This window comes from Bactrocera tryoni, chromosome 3 (assembly GCF_016617805.1).
Source record: "Bactrocera tryoni isolate S06 chromosome 3, CSIRO_BtryS06_freeze2, whole genome shotgun sequence".
In the NCBI taxonomy this organism is placed as follows: domain Eukaryota; kingdom Metazoa; phylum Arthropoda; class Insecta; order Diptera; family Tephritidae; genus Bactrocera; species Bactrocera tryoni.
In genome coordinates, this window is record NC_052501.1 from 9,061,614 (window position 1) to 9,080,363 (window position 18,750).

Here is an 18,750-nt window from a genome sequence, read left to right on the forward strand (position 1 = left end):
CGCGTCATTTTACTTTGATTTTAGTGCTGATTATTTTCACGAGTTCACACACATTTTTGATGCTTTTTGTTAAGGTCTTTAACCATTTCTCTCCATCTACTACTTTTTATGTGGATATTTATTTAATGTGCCTTAACGAGCAATAATCGCAGGAATTGCAAAAACTTCTGGACGACACTAGGAAACTTTAGTGAATTCCGTTATATTAACTACACGTGTTTGTAGAAGTAGATAGCAAATAATTTGGGAAATTCTTTTTAGTTTTTAACAGACTCGAAAGCAGTTTCTATTGATACGGCGATTGATCTCCGCTGCATGTAATCTGCATACAGTGGAGGTATGATAAATATCTAGTAAACCAAGCCACTTACATACATAAAAGAGAGTCGTATCATTTAGCTATCTATCGCTGTATTTGCAGAAGCTCCGTTTGGTAAGAAAAGATCGCATTTCCGCTACGAAATCAACGTATCTATTTTGACGCGGCCTTAAGAGAAGAACAGTATAAATCCCAAATTTTTAAGTTCTCCTTTGTGAAGCTGTGTCGGTGTCGAATACCCATTAACCTATCTATCACTCCACAGATCTTCATTTATAAAAGTAGTACACAACGGTCTAAGCAATTGCAGTAAATGACCGAAATTAAATTTAAACTCAAACGAAGATCTCAGTAAACTTAGAATAGTTTTCTTCTGGTATAATAACTGAGCTCAATGTCAGAGAGTGGTGCCAGAAGAAATATGATCTTCGCTCAAAACAAAACTCCAAAAGCACGAGGTTACAACAGTAAGGTTTCAAATAAAAATCTTATTTTTTGAAGTTAGGTGATCGGTCATTAATGTGACCTAAAAAGGAACCCTGAGTCGAATGCGTTTTAGGCTCGGGCAGATTTACCTTGCTGATCAGGAGCGCTAACCTGATTGATTGTGTATTTGAAATACATTGCAGTGATCGAGATTTCGATTTCGACTCGGCTATAATCGCGTAAAAAGAAAGTGAAGATCGACATTTTCAGCTACAACGCATTAGATTTCTCGTTCTATTAGTCGGAATGACTGGAAAATCGTATGTGAGTTATTAATAATAAAAGGTAAAGGTTAAAGAACCGATTTTCACAACATTACATAGTAACGTGCTGTTTTTCATTATTTTTTCTGTGTTAAGCAAGAAATAAATATTTTTTATCATTCTAAGCTATGTTGCAATCGCAGAAGCAAACGTTTTGCGTTTCCACGTCGCAATTAATTTTCCAAAAATTTCCACGCATCATTCACAAGAGGCTCGTACGCCTTGTTTTACCTTCCCCTTTGCGTCTTAGCCATTTTACGGCGACTATTTTTAATCCGCACAACTTTATAGCTTATAAAAACAAGCAATTAAATAAATTCTCTTAGCGCGACGCCGAAGTTCCCAGACATTTGCGTTTTATTTGATTTTTTGTTCTCGCGTTTTTTGTATTTTATATTTTTTATTTGATTTCTGGCTTTACGAAATTCCAATGTCGCTCAAAATTGTGCAAGTGCGCCGACTATATCCACCGACTGACTATCGGCTCATGGACTGCAATAAATTTTCGAAGAAAATGATTTTCGCTACACTTGACGGCACAAAAGGTTGACAGCAAACATAAGCAACTTTTATTTTTACTTAAGCTTTTTTAATTTTATTTCTTTTTTATGAAACTGGTATATGTATGTACATACATACATGCAGATATGTGTGCGTGTATGTTCAGTTGCGTACGCGCGCACTTTCCCACTTCCGTTGCACACACTCAGGGCGCGTCACTTTCAACGTTGTTGCACGCAAGCGACACACGACGCATTGCGAAAGAGCTCTCAAACTCGAAAAGTATTTAATTTAATTTTCCACTTTTATGCTTATTACATATGATTTTATTTTATTTCAGACTTCACTAGGCACCAGCTTTTATTGATTTAATTGGTCGCACATACACATGTATATTCGAAACTTTGTGTGAGAATTTCACGCATAAAAAATAATTTTTTTCGAATACGCAAACTTTACTTTGTGATTATTTTTTGAAAAAAAAATATTATTTAGAATTTGTAGAATTTTATATTTTGCTCGATTTAGTTGAAAAACAGACGACGCGTTATGAGCGCATAGACGCCACAGACTAAAGAACACTGAGAGTTAGACCAAGTGACTAACTAGCTAGCTGGTTGACTGGCTGCAGGCTAAGTCGCTGCAGACAGAGAAGACGACACTCAGACAGCAGACAGGCGATAGGCGACAGGCGACGGCGGAGACAACGAAATATGCAAACGGGCAACTGGCAATGGGCAATGGGCAATGCCGGAATATGAGGGAACGAAAAAAATTATAAAAAACACAATGAAAAACGACCAAATCCGAAGAATTAACAGCAAAACAAAAACAAATCCGTTGAGAATGCAAAAACACTGGCCTCATGTCACATACGACGACGAGTCCACTGCAAATGCGAGCGAGCAGCAAGTGAATGAGTAACTGAGCCAACGGAGGCACTGTGGTTACTGTAAGGCAAAATATTTCAGAGCGAAGTCGAAAATAGATACTTATGTATCTCAAATGGTTGTTGAGTTATAGCCTTCTAAAGCGTAGGCGCTCAGTTCAATCAGCTCCTTGAGTTTATTTCAACGCTAATTTGCTTTCACTTCCCCTTTTTAAGGGGTTACATGGGTTTAAGGGTTTCAAAACAGCGATTGTTTTAATTGTCTTATTAAATTCCACTTCTAGAATATTGTACTAAATTTTCAAGTTGATCCGAGTAATAGTTTCGGTGATACAGCCTTGAGAATTTTTGCGCTCGAGTCTACCTAGGCTAGGTGCGTCGTCTTTAAAAGCGTTTTTCTCGAAACCTTGCTTTTGAAGTCGGTTGGCAAGATTTTTTGAGGTTTTACTCAACCGATCTTCATGAAACTTTACACAGGTTTTTGCGATACAATTCTTAAAGACTTGGACGAAGGAGGAAAAAAGTTGTATTTTACCCGAGGAAACCCATGTAACCCCTTAAACTACACCACTTTGTCATAAATTTGGAAAATATCTACAAGCAGAGAATTTTCATCACGTCGAAGATCGCTAGCAACTTGAAAATAATTTAATTTTTAAACTTTTATTTGTAATTCTAACCTACAAATTTTAAAATACTCAATTAAGTACTTTAATTCCTAAAAATCACTCATTTTGCCAGCCCCACTAGATATTCCACTTAAGGCGTCTGTTTTATGAGAACGCAAATACTTGAGTGGCAAAGCAATCGGTAAGCATCGTGAGAAAAATGAAAGAAAATGTACTCGAAAATAGTTTTCTTAGCACTGTACAATCAGCAAAGACTCTCAAAAACTCTTATGGATCAATCGACTCGAATCCGTAACCTCACTTTTGATACCTCTAAATAGCACATCATTAAAATGTGTTCGAAATACATGCGTCTATCACCTTTGACTCACTGTATTTACTCCTACAAACCCCCAACGCTGTATTTTGCATGTAGAAGTGGCAGCAAGCGGGGAGCAGACAGTAGCGTCGACATTTTCTGGCAGCAGACCATCACGAAATGTCTGCGCGTGTGTGCGTATGAGCACCTACGCATACATACACACACACACTCACCTAAGTATGTTTCAACGTGAGTCTCTCCTAAATATACTTATTAAAAACAGTTTTCTGTTACAAATTTCGAGAGTACGCGTATTGTAACAATATACAATGGATTTAAAATTTGTTGCTGACATACTGTAACTATAGCGAGATGGCTATTGAAAAGGGAGCAACAATATTAAAAAGAGTAACAATAATACTCGTAATAGCAAAGATTTGCGCTGGCAACATATGATAACAATGAGCAACACATCAGCAGCAACAACAATAAGTTGTGATTATGTGAATGTGAATGCAAAAAAGGAAGCAAAGAAAACGCGAACAAAATTTAAGCGATGAAGCGCTAATGTCACCACTGTAGAATATAAAAGGGGGAAAGAGCTCCCGCTGAGGGACGGTGCGCTGCGAACAGCGGCATAATTCAGACATGCAAGCGCAGCGCGACATAATGATTTCTTTGTTGTCATTATTATACGAATGCGATTATATGGCGGCACATGACGATTGAGTCAAAGCTGAACCAAATCAACGAACAAGCCAGCGGGCGCATTTACTATATGTAAGTATGTATGTATGTACCAATATGTAGTATCTAGTACACATGTACATTTGTAAGGGGGAGTGTTGTGGCGCTGGCATACGTATATACACATGTAAGTGTATAGAGTGCTGCCATTAAGTTATTGAAAAGGCTACATTTTCATTTTGGAGGAGTTTTTGACTTTTCGTAATATTTAAATATGCCACCAATAGCTATTATATTCTTCACAGGGGCATTTCTTGTAATATGAAAGGGTATACAAAGACCTTTATCTTGGTTGTATGTGATTGTAGCGGTTCCATAGACAATAATCCATGCCTAATTTCCTTTATATGGGAACCAGCATCAACACCAACAACAATAGCAGCCTTGAAATCCAACGCAGAATCACTCTTACCAACAGTTGCTTCATTGGACTGGGTAGCCAATTGAAAAGTAAATTCCTCTGTCGATGAACAAAGACCAAACTCTGGAAGTCCCTCATCATTCCCGTTCTGCTATATGGTGCGTAGGTATGGCCTACACTTTAGTATGGCCTACACTTTACGTTCAGATCCTCAGACCTTTACTCCTAAAACGAATAATACCCTTAAAATTCTTACTAAAGCACACTTGGCAACCATGTGTGAGAAATATATTGTAAAAAAAAAATTATTCCGCTTTTATAAAAATTTAATAATATTATATATATTTTATTTTATTTCACAGATTTATATTTCACGAACAACTTTTAATAAAGAAATATATATCGTCACTTAAAATGCAAAACAACGTATCATGAAAGCAATTTTTTAATTTCAATTCATATCCACCCTAACCTCCCTATAATGTAGTAACAGTTCTTCAACATTCAACAATCGCACTGTTAATAATAAACGAAATACCCAAATTACAATGTTTTATTACACGAAACGAAAGTGAAAGCGAAATAACATTTACTCGTTATATGAACATATAATAAGTCTGGCAGCAACTCACACTCGCATAAACGCACGTGTGTGTAAATGTATGTTCGCTTGCGCTGACAATGTGAAAATTATCAAATTGGTGCACCCACGAATGTCTGTTAGTCACACACACATAAAGTGCATATATGTAGATATGTATGTAAATATGTATAATTTTGTAAAAGTGGAAACGAACTACTTCTATTCACATACATATGTACATATGTATGTAAAAATTCATTTGCTTGCTAAACCAAGCAGTGAAAATTCGTAGTAAAAATAAAAATTAGAATATAAAGATCGTGTGAAGGCAGAGGAATGCATATACATACATAAAAAATATAAACATATAAAATTTAAAACATATATTGGGTAGTCGAATAAGTCTTTTCGTATTTCTAATCAACCTTCAGCTTATTTTTTATATTTATACTACATACTAAATAGATAAACAAATATGTACCATTTTGGTTGACCACGTTTTGCCATTTTTCCGCTAGAGAAATTATTCCATCGATGTAAATCGAAATTTCGTAATTTCCAGAACGGAAGCGAGCAAACCGTTGTTCTGCTACACGAACTGATACAGCATCGTCTCCGTAAACTTCACAAATTTCATTGGTGGCTTGCTTGGCATTCTTAACTTTTTGATACAAAAATTTCAAAATATAGCGAACTTTTTCACTATTTTACTCATTTTTCAACAGCTGTAACTTTTTTTCAACTTCCCCGAATTTATTTTTTTTTTTTGGTTAAAAAAAAGCTTAAGATCTCACCTTCCAACTATATGATTGGGAGCACTGGAGGATTTGATAATGGATTTAATTTTTTTTTTTTGGATAAATGAAGCTTAAAATCTCACCTTTCCAACACTATATAGTGTGACACAATGTGATTGGGAGCACTGTAGATTTATGACTGCAACGATATCTATTGACAAAATACGAAAATACTTTTTCGACTATGTTATTATTTTTATTATTATTAAGAGCAAAAAAATTGTGAAATTAAAATAAAAAATTAGTTTTATTTTTTGATCTAATATTTTCTAATTTTTTTTAAATGTCATCATTTTGTGTATTTTGGATTTTCTTCCACCGTTAGTCATTGTATGGACAATATCATCTATTCAAGAATTTTTTTAGATTTCATTCACGGAGAAGGCCGGAATCACTGCTAAATGGGCGATCTATGTTTTATCGCAAGTAACGCGAAAATTATTTAATTGTTTCAAAAACTTGACTGTCTGTTTTTTAGGCTGATACTCAAGGTGTGCCTCTTAAAGATTTTTTTTCATAGATTAATTTAATATACTATTTGGAAACTGAAACTTTTTCGAATATAGTCGAAGCTTAAAGTATTGACAGACATTCGATTCTCATATATTCCGGTTCATTGTTCAGTTGCCGTTGCATTTCACTGCCGGGTGATGTTGTAAGAATAATATGGACAGCTAACTAAATGGAATAAATGTTACATGTATATGCCTATTTACGTACATATATGTATATTTGCAATCTACCATTCATATTTGTCTGATTCATAAATAAAGAATGCTGCTGCTTCAAATGTCATAGGAATAGTCGGCATACATTTAGTCGATAGTGTGGTGTTCCTATATGCTATTGGATAAACAGATTATAGATTTATGAATGCATTTATAAATTATACTCATGAAAAGTATTAGAATTCGAGAATCATGAAAAAGCCATGAACGGAAGGCTTCTAACCATGTTTCAAGCATGGACGAAAAAAAAGGTTGTTGGAAATAGTAAATTATTGGATAAGCTATTCAAACTCGGGTTTCGGCTGCAGGCATCTACAATTATCACAGTATTCACAAAACGCCAAATATTGGTGAAGACTCAAAATAGACGGATCGGCACTCATTGTCTACATATTGCCTTACTTTCTGTAGTTTACGAGGTTGTTTTCTAAAGTTTTAAAATTAAGTAAATTCCGTATAAATTGATAACACATGCATCTCAATGAGTGTTGGGAAGATACACTATATGTCAAAAATAATTGCACGAAACTAGTTGTCCTGTGATCTCTTCAAACTTGGAGTAAATGATTCAAGCCACCTAACATGGGTTTACGGGTTTCAAAAAATCAATTTTGTTTATTATTTTCTTAAAAAAAATTTCAAGTTGATCCGAGTAATAGTTTCGGAGATACAGCCTTAAGAACTTCTGCGCTGGAGCCAGCTAGGCTAAGTGTGCCGTCTTTAAATGCGTTTTTCTCGAAACTGTGTTTATGAAGTCGGTTCTCGAGAACTCCTCAACCAATCTTCACGAATTTTTTCACTTTAGAAGATTCTGTAAGGAGTTATCCTGCCAACGCGGGCGCATCTTTTTCCGAGGGGTGTTTGGAAATGGCGTAGCAATGGCCGAGTTTAAAATATCATTTTCGAAAAATTTCAGAATTACTTTTTTAATAGTGTATGTTTGTAATTCTAAAAAAAATTGTTGAAAGAACGCTGTATTTTACACGAGGACACCCAAGTAACCCTTTAAGTCATTCAATTATCAGCACTTCTTGTTTTTTGTAAAATGTTGCCTACATTTAGGAGTGTAGCAAGAGATGAGTAAGGGTGAACTTGAAAATGCAATTAGTAATCTATTTTAAAAGAATTTTACTCTTTAGACTTTAAATTTTTAAAATCAAAAGAGAATTGCAACTCAAAAATATACATTGTAATTATTTACATGTACTTCAAAGAGGTACTTTAAGAGAAGTTACAGTTAGCTTAAAAATTTGTGATTTTAAACACAAAAAAAAAAACAAAAAAATAAATGTATTAAAAATATATGAATAACTTTAGAAGAATACTTTTTCCTTAATATAAATATTGCCTTACCATTTAGTCTGTATTAGGACCCACCAATCGTCAGCTCAAATGCGAGTTAATAAATTCCATTGGTCACACATACAAACATGCTTGTCTACTTTTTATATCAATTCATTTTTTATAATATCAATTACCGTTTAACTGTGTAAATTTTTAAAGTAAATTCCTTAACAAATGATTGAGCATAATAAACTGGAAAAATGTCGCTAGTAATAAAGCTGCATAACACACACAAACACTCATACCAATACAGTCAAGCTTACATACCGGCGGATATTTATTAATAAATACGAATTACTTGTTTAATTAAAAGGTGGGCGCGGCTGCTGCGATTTAGATTTCAACAAATACAAATCCATTGTCCCTTCTCAGCCAGCAACTTCCGCATATTTGCATATAATTATAGAATTTAATATGAAATTGTATGTACAAATACTTATAGTTGTGTTGTTGTTGGCCGTATTGCAGATATTTAGCAAAAGTAAATCTGTTAGAAAGCAATGCAGATTATAATTTATATTATTTACCCGCAAATATTTGCAAAAAAATTTGAAGTGATCGGAAGTGCTTATAGTAAGAGGATTTGCTCACAATTTCTCATCACACTAGACACGCCGGCATTCGGAGGTTTCGTCGTGTGCTTTAGGATGAGTTGAGTTCCATACAATGATTAAATAATCTTTTTTGTCTGAGGACCTAAAACTGTTTAAAAATCGTACTGTAGGTATCACAGAGATACCTAGCAGAAGTTCTTAACATCTCTTATGGATTCACTTAACACATTTTGATCTATGTTTTAGGTATAAAACGTGCCAATACTAGACGAACAACGCCAGAGGTTATAAAAAAATGGTTGCCAACGTAGCTGAGGACCCTACTTTTATTAAACGCATCATTGCTGGTAAGAAGACGTGAGTTTTTTTATACAATCAAACAAATGGTGCACCAAAGATTAGCCAAAATCGATGTAAAAGTTGATCGGTAATCAGTAAGTGATGCTCTTCTTTGATTACTGTGGTGTGTTTCACCATGAATTCGTTCCACAGGGCCACAGAGGTGAGCAGAAAGTGCCGAGATTTATCACCAAGATAATGCAGCGTCGCATTATCGTGTGATTGTGATTAATTTTTTTGCTAAACACGAAACATTGAGTCTTCGCTCAGCCACAGCGTCCGCCCGATTTGGCTCCCTTTCTTTTTTCTGTACTGCAAAATCTACTTCAAAGAACGCGTCATGTGCCACTAAAAGTCATTCGCTGAACGCTCTGATGGCCATACCAACCGAGGCTTATAGATAGGTAGATATATAGAAAATTGAAGCTTTGCATTGTTCTATTGTGCCCCTCCAATATTACATAGGTCCAGCATTTTAAACAATTCCAGGAGCCTGCTAGGCGCGACTGAGGTAATGTGATCCCAGTCCACGTAGATGTAACCTAGGGCCTTTAGCCTGCTTCTACAAATTGCTCATCAATACGGAATCAGGTGTTTTTGAGTTTCCTGTTTCATGTCGCAAAACCGGCAGTTGCGCAAGAGACTATGCCCATGTTCGACAAGTGCTTCCTGAGATGCCATGTAAAGAGCGCGGCAAGAAGGCGGAATTTGTATCGGGGAAGGTTGATCATTTCCTTAAACCTTGCATGATTGTACCCTCCCAGAAGTACCTTGTCATGGCGCATTTCTGCTGTCAATACCGTTCTCTCTCCACTCTCTCCTTCGTGCCGAGCAACTCTTTTATAGTATGTTACCCCACAGCAATGCATAGTTCTAGCCCCATTATCCTGGACGCTGCCGCAGAGGCGGCTAGTTCGTCGGCCAGCTCATTGTCGACTAGCCCTTTACGCCCCGGCACCCATATTAGCTTTACACGGTTGCAAACTGATAAGCGGTTCAGCCTTATCACACGCTGAGATCGCCTCTAGTGCCACTTGACTATCGCTAAGTATAGCAATACGCTGATTAAGATAATTGCGGTAGATATTGATTTCTGCACTCTGAGTTATAGCAAAGACTTCGGCTTGAAAGATACTCGGTAGACGTTCCATTGGTATGTATAGCTTGGTATACGGTCCCGCAATGTCTGCTCCAACGCCTTCCGGTGTTTTCGAGCCGTCAATGTACCACTGGTTAGTGCTGCCCCTCAGTAGTAGGTCGTGCGTGGAATAGTTCCACTCCGCCTTAGTGCCGAGAGTAACTCTAAACTTCCTTATAAAGTTAACGAAAGAAGGGCAGTTAAAGAAAGAAGGGCCGGTGGCGTGTCTTCCCCCAGGGCCTTCATTTGTTGATATGTCATTATCTTCCCTTTGTCAATCTTGCACAAATTTCTTTACATTAATATTATACCTGATTGTTTTACTAATTTCTAGCCTTTCGGAGACAGCTTTAAATACAATTTCTATTATATTCTTAAGTGAGAAACGTTCATAAAAGTAGTGCATGAAATTTTTATAAGCATGAGTACAAAGTACTCTTAAGTACTCATAAATGAAAGTGCACTTCATGCATTTCATGCACTTCAATATATGTACATATTATCAACAACACCTTAGTACTGAATAGTAAAATTATCATTAGTAATGTAAAACTCAATATCAAATTATGTATTACTTTTATGAAGTGCTGACTTTGTTCGCTTAAGGGCACCTAACGCTCAAAATCGGTACTTTAGCAAATCAACTCAAACTTATTGCGAAATATGAAACATATTACTAATCATTCCTCATTTTCTTTTTGCAATATCAATAGTAATTACGCCAATTTCAAATATATATGTAAATATAAATCAGATGGTAGGTAAGTGACAACCAGTTGCATTTCGATTAGCAGCTGATCAACGATCTGATTAGCCATTCGCTGTGGCCGACTAGTGTTAAGAGCATCTGCAAACAGCGGAAATTTTCGCAGCACAATTCTGGGCAAATACAAATAACATACAAATCCAAGTAAATATATGCAATTAAATGCATGTGACGGCGCATATATGTACATGTGTATGTATATACAAAGTATATACATACATATGTGCATATGCAGAATGTTCAATATTTGTATTTTACACCTGCTTATTTAGCATTTAACGCCGACGGCCAATTCGACAGCTACACAAATATGCACATACAAACATAAATTTATGGCATATATGTATGTAAGTATGTATGTAAGTAAATGATTGTAATTTATCTAGAACGCAAGGAAACTGCGTAAAACTCAATCAATTTTTGCTGTAAAAGTTTTGTGACACTTAAGGTGTGAAATACATATCTTTTGATATTCTTAAATTTGCGTAAAAAGTAAATATTTAATGCTAATTACAGGTTAAGGCTAAAACTTAGTAGAGTGTTAAATAGAGTGGCGATAAATCGATTTTTATACTCGTTCAAGAGTTTGTGGGGTCGAATATATTTTCTTCAGATTACCGTTGACAACTGAATTTAACGAATGAATCATTCACATTTAACACACAGGTATATAAGATTTGACTATAAAAGAGCATATCAGAAAAGTTTAAAATTTTTAACTATTCTTATTAGCTATTAAAAACTCTAGTACTTCAAAGCGCGTCAAAAAAGACAATTTTATAAAATGTTGATGGCACTTTTCCTTAGATTACGAGTACATGCCATCAAAAACATTAAAACGAAGTTCTAAAACCTTGTTTTGAGGGCTAAATGTTGCTTGCAAAGACATGGATATAGTCGATATAGCAAAATTTTACATAATTGAGGTTATGATTTGCTTCAGCAGCAATAATTCCTTACAAAGCAGACACGCCAAACTCATTTTCACTTTTAAATTTAAAAAATAAATTAAGAGTGATACTAGCTTTATCTCGATTTGTGAAAAAACAACAGGTCCGATAAAAGCATTAAATTCCAAAGTTGAAAGTAATAAATCTAATATTTTTTGTCAAAACTTTTCTCGCTATTGGTCCATAAAGCGCCGCGAGGATGAAGGAGTGGACAGGAAGGAATGTTGGCAACAACTCCAAGGCATGCGCCATGCCAATTTGCAAATGGGTGGTTACAACCTTAAAAAGCTTAAATATGTAATCAACCGCCCAAGGGACAAATTCAGGGTACTTGTCGCCTTCTACACTGACCATTTGTAAGCTCAAGAAGCACTTACACATATACAAGTATAACGACATGGAGCCTGAATCTCTAAAACACCTGCTAATTGACTGACCGATTTCGACTAAATTTAGTATGTGACATTTTTCTCATATTTCTATGTCCAAGTGTGAAAATGGGAAAAATCGGATTACAACCGCGCCTACTTCCCATATAACACAATTTTCTATTTCACTTGATTCTTTCACTTTCCAGTACACAAATCAAGAAGCAATTAATATAACAGGATAAAACTTTGCACCCATAATTTCTGTAGTGTGTGCCACCTTACAACCAGAAGCTTTACAAATCCAGCAAAAACTGTTCCAGCCGCTAGGAAGCGTATAAGTGAACCCCAGAATCCATAGTTGACTTTGACCGAAAATATGGGTCAATGTGTGAGATATATAATTGCAATTCACAAAAAATCCTTTCCTGACAATAGCGATGCTGTGTATCAAAAATGGGTTGAGTCGCGTCAATACTTCTCTGACCCCCAATATACCTAATATAAAGATTTTCGAGCTTCCAGCTGACTTTATGCTGCATACATATATCGGCCAATATTTGAGTTATCTCAATGAAAATTGCAGAACATACAAGGTCTGTCGCAAAAGAAACAGAACTTTTTAAATATAACTGTTTCTGGTGGCGCCACCTATTGGTGGGTATATGAAATAAAAAGTTTGATCTCTTGTTGACATTTCGTAAAAATTTTAAGACAATTGGATAACTACAATCGATGTTATCGATCAAAAAGTGACAGCAGCTTTTGGTCATCGGTCGTAAAATGCAAAGAGCAAATATTAAATTTTGTTTTAAACATTTCAAATGATGAAAAAATTTTATGGTGATCAGTGCCTATTCCGCAGTAATGTGCATGAGTGATATAAGCGATTCTAAGAAGGTCGTAAGGACCTCTGTGACTATCAGAAGTCGGTCGTCTTCAGAAGTCAAAAATAAAGACAATGCTGATTTGTTTTTACGATTCCGAGGGTATTGTACACCGAGAGTTCGTCCCACCTGGCCAAGCGATTAATACCGTGTTTTGCCTTGGTATTATGAATGCGCCGTGTCATCGGTCGACGCTTGTCACTGATTTTTTTGACAAAAAACTCCATCACTCACCCTACTCACCGGATCTGGCACCCTGTGATTTTTACCTATTTGGAAAACTTCATTTGCCCATGAAAGAACACTGGTTTCAGGGCATTTCAGCTATCCAAAAGGCGACGACCGATATTCTCAAGAGCATTCCGAAAAATGACCTTAAACACTCATTTCAAATACTAATTGACCGTGCTAAACGCTGTATCGAAGCACAAGCAAACTACTTTGAATAAAAAAATATAACTTTTGAAAAATATTAATATTTAGTCGTTTTTTTTAACAGTCCTGTTTCTTTTGCGACAGACCTTGTATATCGGCCAATATTTGAGTTATCTCTCAATGAAAATTACACAACATATTTTACTCATAACAGTGTATGTTTGTGCCTAAAATAGATGAATTTGAGCGAAAACTTGGCCTAGCCCTTATACATATAACTAATATCAGGATTATCGAACATCCTGCTGACTTTACTCTATATGATTGGTCTTATATGTACTGCTTAAAGTGTTTCCCTCGCTTTGATTCTTGCAAGTTGCAAGAGTGTAAAATGTTCGGTTACACCCGAACTTAGCCCATCCTTACTTGTTTGTTGTATTTAGTTCCTTTTCAATGAGTACCTCCATGCCCCTTTTACTATTTTTAGGGACTTTAGCCGTGGTCTAGTGTGGTATCTGGCACGGATAAAACGAACTTGAAGCTGTATTCAAACAAATACATATATAGAGGTCAGTTTCGAGAAATAATTATTTTTCTTATGAAAAAAAAAATCAAATTGCACTAGTAACTAGTAAATAAAATTAACTTTGAGCTTTGAAAAACCGAAATATAGCACAATTACTCGATTCCAGTTAATACTGCACTTTCGTTTAATTCCTGTCTGACTTTCAGAGCTGACTATATTCATCATGTTCGTAATATTTACGGTATTTTAAATCGAAATTATTTGCAGCCAATTTAAATGCAAATTAACTGTGAATTCTCACTACAGAAGAAAGTAATAAAGCTTACCATTTTCAAGTCGTCAAAATAAAATCACAACACACCAGTAATTTCCTATTATCACCTCTTAAATATTGTCGTTGTTGAGGTTAAGACGATTTGGATTGCACAATATTCATCTTTTTAAACACGAATAATTAATTAAACAACATTTGTCGTGTCGATCGGCAACACGAGCGTTTTAAAAATGCATGCATTATGTTCACATGTTCACATATATCGGTGCATATATTGGTCTAAAAATAACAATGGCTGCTGGTTGTTAACCGTAATGCCTAACGAGTACTGCAAGCGAATGAAAGTCGGTCTAAAAATAGCTACACAACTCCGCAATAAGTACAAAATACGGCAATAAGTCGATATAAGTTGATACTAAAATAGCAGTAAAAAACGGAGTACAGGCGATGACTGTATGGGTGTGACTGAGTGTGTGTGTGTTTGTGCAGTTGTTAATAGATATTAAACGATTTAATAACTGCCAACAATTCGTCGAATGTGCACACGTGAGAGCAGAATACATAGATGCTGGGCATTAGCTCCGCATTGCTGCGATTATTCGATTTTTACAAACATTTGTTCGACTAAAAACCGCAAATCTCAATAGACATATGTATGTATAAAATGCAATACGATTGTGAAATGTGGTTTGTAATGAGATATCCAATCAAATGTGAACTTTTGCATGAAACTACGAGCAGTCCTATATACACCTACATATATATAGTATATACATCTTCCGTGCATAAATATATTTATAAGACTACATATGTATACTATACATTGTATAGACATATATTAATAAGATTAGAGCGTGTTAAGCCCACTAGCGGCAATTCGAAAATTATCGATAAAAATAAATTGATTTTTTGTGTTTACATATATTTAACCAGAAACAATATTCTTGGGAACAAAGGTGTAAGATATATGTAGTTGAATATATTTTTCGATCTTAATATAAAGTTTTGCATGTTAAACTGTTCTATTTGAGTTTTTTACAAGGTGATAACATTATTGTGATATATTAGCTTGCATTTGAATAAAGGTCAGAGTCTAATAAATTCGTTCAGTAAAGTATGGCATGACAAAACTACAAAAGAGAGGAGGTAGGTTAATATTTTTAACACCTTTAGGCATGGCTCCTTAGTACCTACTCTTTTAAAAATATGAATTAAAGAAAATCAGGGTTGATTTATCAGTAGAGGTCATTTTGACACTCACTTCCTTGTGCCACTTTCCATATACTTTGAAGAAGGAAATATTTTTTTATATGTATATTTAAAGCTAAACTACCAGACTAGCTGGATGAAAGATAATACCGGGATTTTAATTGAGAGCCACTTTGAAATTTTTTTAAATCAGGTAGGATTTCATCATGCATCCAAAGAGCACACTCGTGGATCACACACAGATCTGCTAAGGCGACTGATTTCGATTGGCAGGATGATTAAACCACTTTAGGTAAGCAAAATAGGGTTAAGAGGAAGAAGGAAGCAGATACAGGATTGAAAAATACTTCCCAAAAAAGGAAGGATTGTGATTTTTTAATAGCCGAGTAGTCAACGAAGTGTAACTTATGGAAATACTTATTAATGAGAGATTTCTATAATCAGTATGGCTTGGATCCTTTCAAAATATAAAAAAAACAAATTTTTTTACTTTATATGTTTGTCTTCACATTGTTTTAAATATTTTATTACAAATTTAAAAATCCACTACTTTCGGGATCCCGAAGCTAAAATATTCCAAATCCCGAAATTTCGGGATTTTAAAATGTTAAATATGTAAAAATTTTTACTCAAACTTATTCAACACGTTTTATTAAACCTTTCCATCACTTTCGTGATCCCGAAACCAAAAATTTTACAATCCCGAAACTTCTGTTTTCTCAATATGTTAAACAACCAACTTTTTTTAATTTAAAGGTTTCTGTCAAAACTATTCGAGACCTTTTATTAAACCTTTTCAAATTCACTACTTTCGGGAGCCCGAAACTAAAACTTTCCAATCCCGAAATATTAAATATGCAAAATTTTTACTTTGAGGGTCAGTTATTATTATAGACCTTTTCTTAAACTTTTCAAATTCACTACTTTCGGGAGCCCGAAACTAAAACTTTCCAATCCCGAAATATTAAATATGCAAATTTTTTTACTTTTAAGGTTAGTCTCAAAATTATTCTAGACCTTGTTTTAAGCTTTTTAACACTCACTAATTGCGGGATCCCGAAATTGCAATTTTGCAATCCCGAAATTTCGGTACTCACAAATCTTATTAAAATTACTTGCCCTAGCGCGCACACACAACAAATAAGTAAGCAAATAAGTGTGAACACACTTTTGTCGGTTACTTTGTATGAGCAAATAACGGCGGCAAGTTTGTTTTCTAAGTCTTCGGTTTCTCGCATGACAAGCAAATTTATATGCACTCGATATACAACTTCCACACTGTACACACGTATATATGTATGTGTGTGTGATTCGTACATTTGCTATTTTTATAACAATTGATTCTTTATAAATAGTTGAAGTGGCTGTGCTTATTAATGAGGCTAATTCTGTGCACGCTTATTTTTTATGCGACTTCTATGTGTGTGAGAATGTACATATATGAGTGTGTTTGTTGAGTTATTGAAAGGATTAGTAAACTACATCGAAAGAGCTGTCATATTATGTCGGTAGTCAATAATGTATTTCTGTTCGCAGCTTTAAAAGTAAGAGATCTCAATATGATTAGCAAATAATGAGATTATCAGCAGAGTAGGAAACAATGGGTCATAGGCTAGCTGTAGACTAGTTTATTCAATTAAGATCATGTTGGATGTTAGAAAGCTTTCAAATGGTGAATTTAGCTTGGCAGCTAAAATAAGTAAGAAATTTATAATTGCAACTGTGCTTTCGATTTTCTTCTATTCGAATAAAAATTTAAAAGTACGATTTCATGGTTTTTTTATCCACATGAACTCAATTGCATTCTGGAATCTTCAAATTAAAGCACTTTTGAAGATAATTTTGAGTTGTTAGCGATGATAACAGGAGACAAAAAGTGAATCAAATACGACAATAATGTGTGAAAAAGATTATGATCCAAGCTTGGTGAAGCTCAACAAATGGCCGCAAAACCAGGATTGACGCCTCGAAAGGTTATGCTGAGTGTTTGGTGGGATTGGAAAAGAATCATCCACTATAAGCTGCTCCAGCCTGGTCGAGCTACTGATTCTAAATTTTGCTGTCAATAATTGATAAGATAGAAGCAAGAAATCGAAAAAAACGGTCAGAACTGATCAACAGAAAGAGCTTCGTCTTCCATCAGGACAACGCTAGGCCACACAAATCTTTGATGGCTCGGCAAAAACTGGGAGAGCTTGGCTGGGAAGTTTTGATGCATCCACAATATAGCCTTGACCTTGCACCATCGGAATACCATTTGTTTCGGTCACTGCAGGGCTCACTTAATGGAGTAAAGTTGGCTTCAAGAGAAACCTGTGAAAATTACTTGTCGCAGTTTTTCGCCGAGTAACCAAAAAAGTTTTCCACTGATGGAATAATGTCCCCAGCGGAAAAATGGCAAAAGTGGATTACCAAAATGGTATATATTTGGTTCATTAAAGTTCATTATAAATAAAAAAAATAAGTTGAAGATTAGAAATACGAATAGACTTTTTCGACTGTCCTATATTTTATTTTTTCACTAAAAAAAATGTAAATTCAGAACCAAGTTCTGTTTGTTTAGTTCTTAATTATATGCTTGAGATTAATTTTGTTTTTTTAATCAGGTAGTTTTTGGGACCAATTTTTTTTTCGTAATCACGTGGTTTTTGAGTTTAATTTTTTTAATCCGATATGTGTGATTACATTTTTTTTTAATTTTTGTAGGGACTGAATTTGGGATTACAAAAAAAATATTTATTATTTTAATAATTTTTGGCAACCCTGAACCCAAGTTTATAAGTAAAAATAAAATAATATTTTTTAGTTCCTAATTATATACTTGGTATTAAAAATTTTCTTTTTTCTGCCTACTTCGCGTTGTACTATTGAAAATGAAATCTTAAAAAAAAATAACTTTTCATTCAATTATTGCTAAATTTTTAATTGCGATTTTGTGATTCAAAATAAAGTTTTCTAGTTGAAACAGAATTCAAAATTTAAAGTTTTTAAAATTTGTTAATCAAAGGAATCATTTTTTTGCAAATTGGAATTGAAAAATCTAATTTTTCATTTAAAATTTTTACACTTAACTAACAAATTACTACTTTTTAATAAAATTTTGTAGTGAAAGCAATATCAATGTGCTCGCGCCTAAAACTATACTACTTTTGTGTATGAACTGATGTACGTCACTTACCATTTTGCTAATGTTGTTGTTGTTTTTTAAGTAAACGACAAGCAAGTGTTGCTCAATGCAAGCTGTAAAATAAAGAATAAAACACTTGTTTTATTGAAATTCCGATAATTCAATACAGTCAACTTTCTTAAGGTTAAATATATTACCTTTTTGGTTTGTTGACTTGTTTTTTCTTGTGTGTGCTGCACCAAACGTGGTCAGATGTCGCTTACGATGTGTTGACTTAGGAAATTTGCAA

General features: G+C 34.6%; 1 protein-coding gene across 1 annotated transcript in view; it reads right to left on the reverse strand.

The window, feature by feature from the left end:
- Positions 1–18,750, reverse strand: part of LOC120770590 (ion transport peptide-like) — a 101,076-nt gene extending 82,326 nt beyond the window's left edge. The window contains exons 1-2 of the mRNA XM_040098181.1: positions 18,659–18,750; positions 18,513–18,574 (exon numbers count right to left, since the gene is read on the reverse strand). Of these exons, the coding sequence (XP_039954115.1) occupies positions 18,513–18,515 (3 nt within the window). The 5' untranslated portion in view covers positions 18,516–18,574; positions 18,659–18,750. The remainder of the gene's footprint in view (positions 1–18,512; positions 18,575–18,658) is intronic.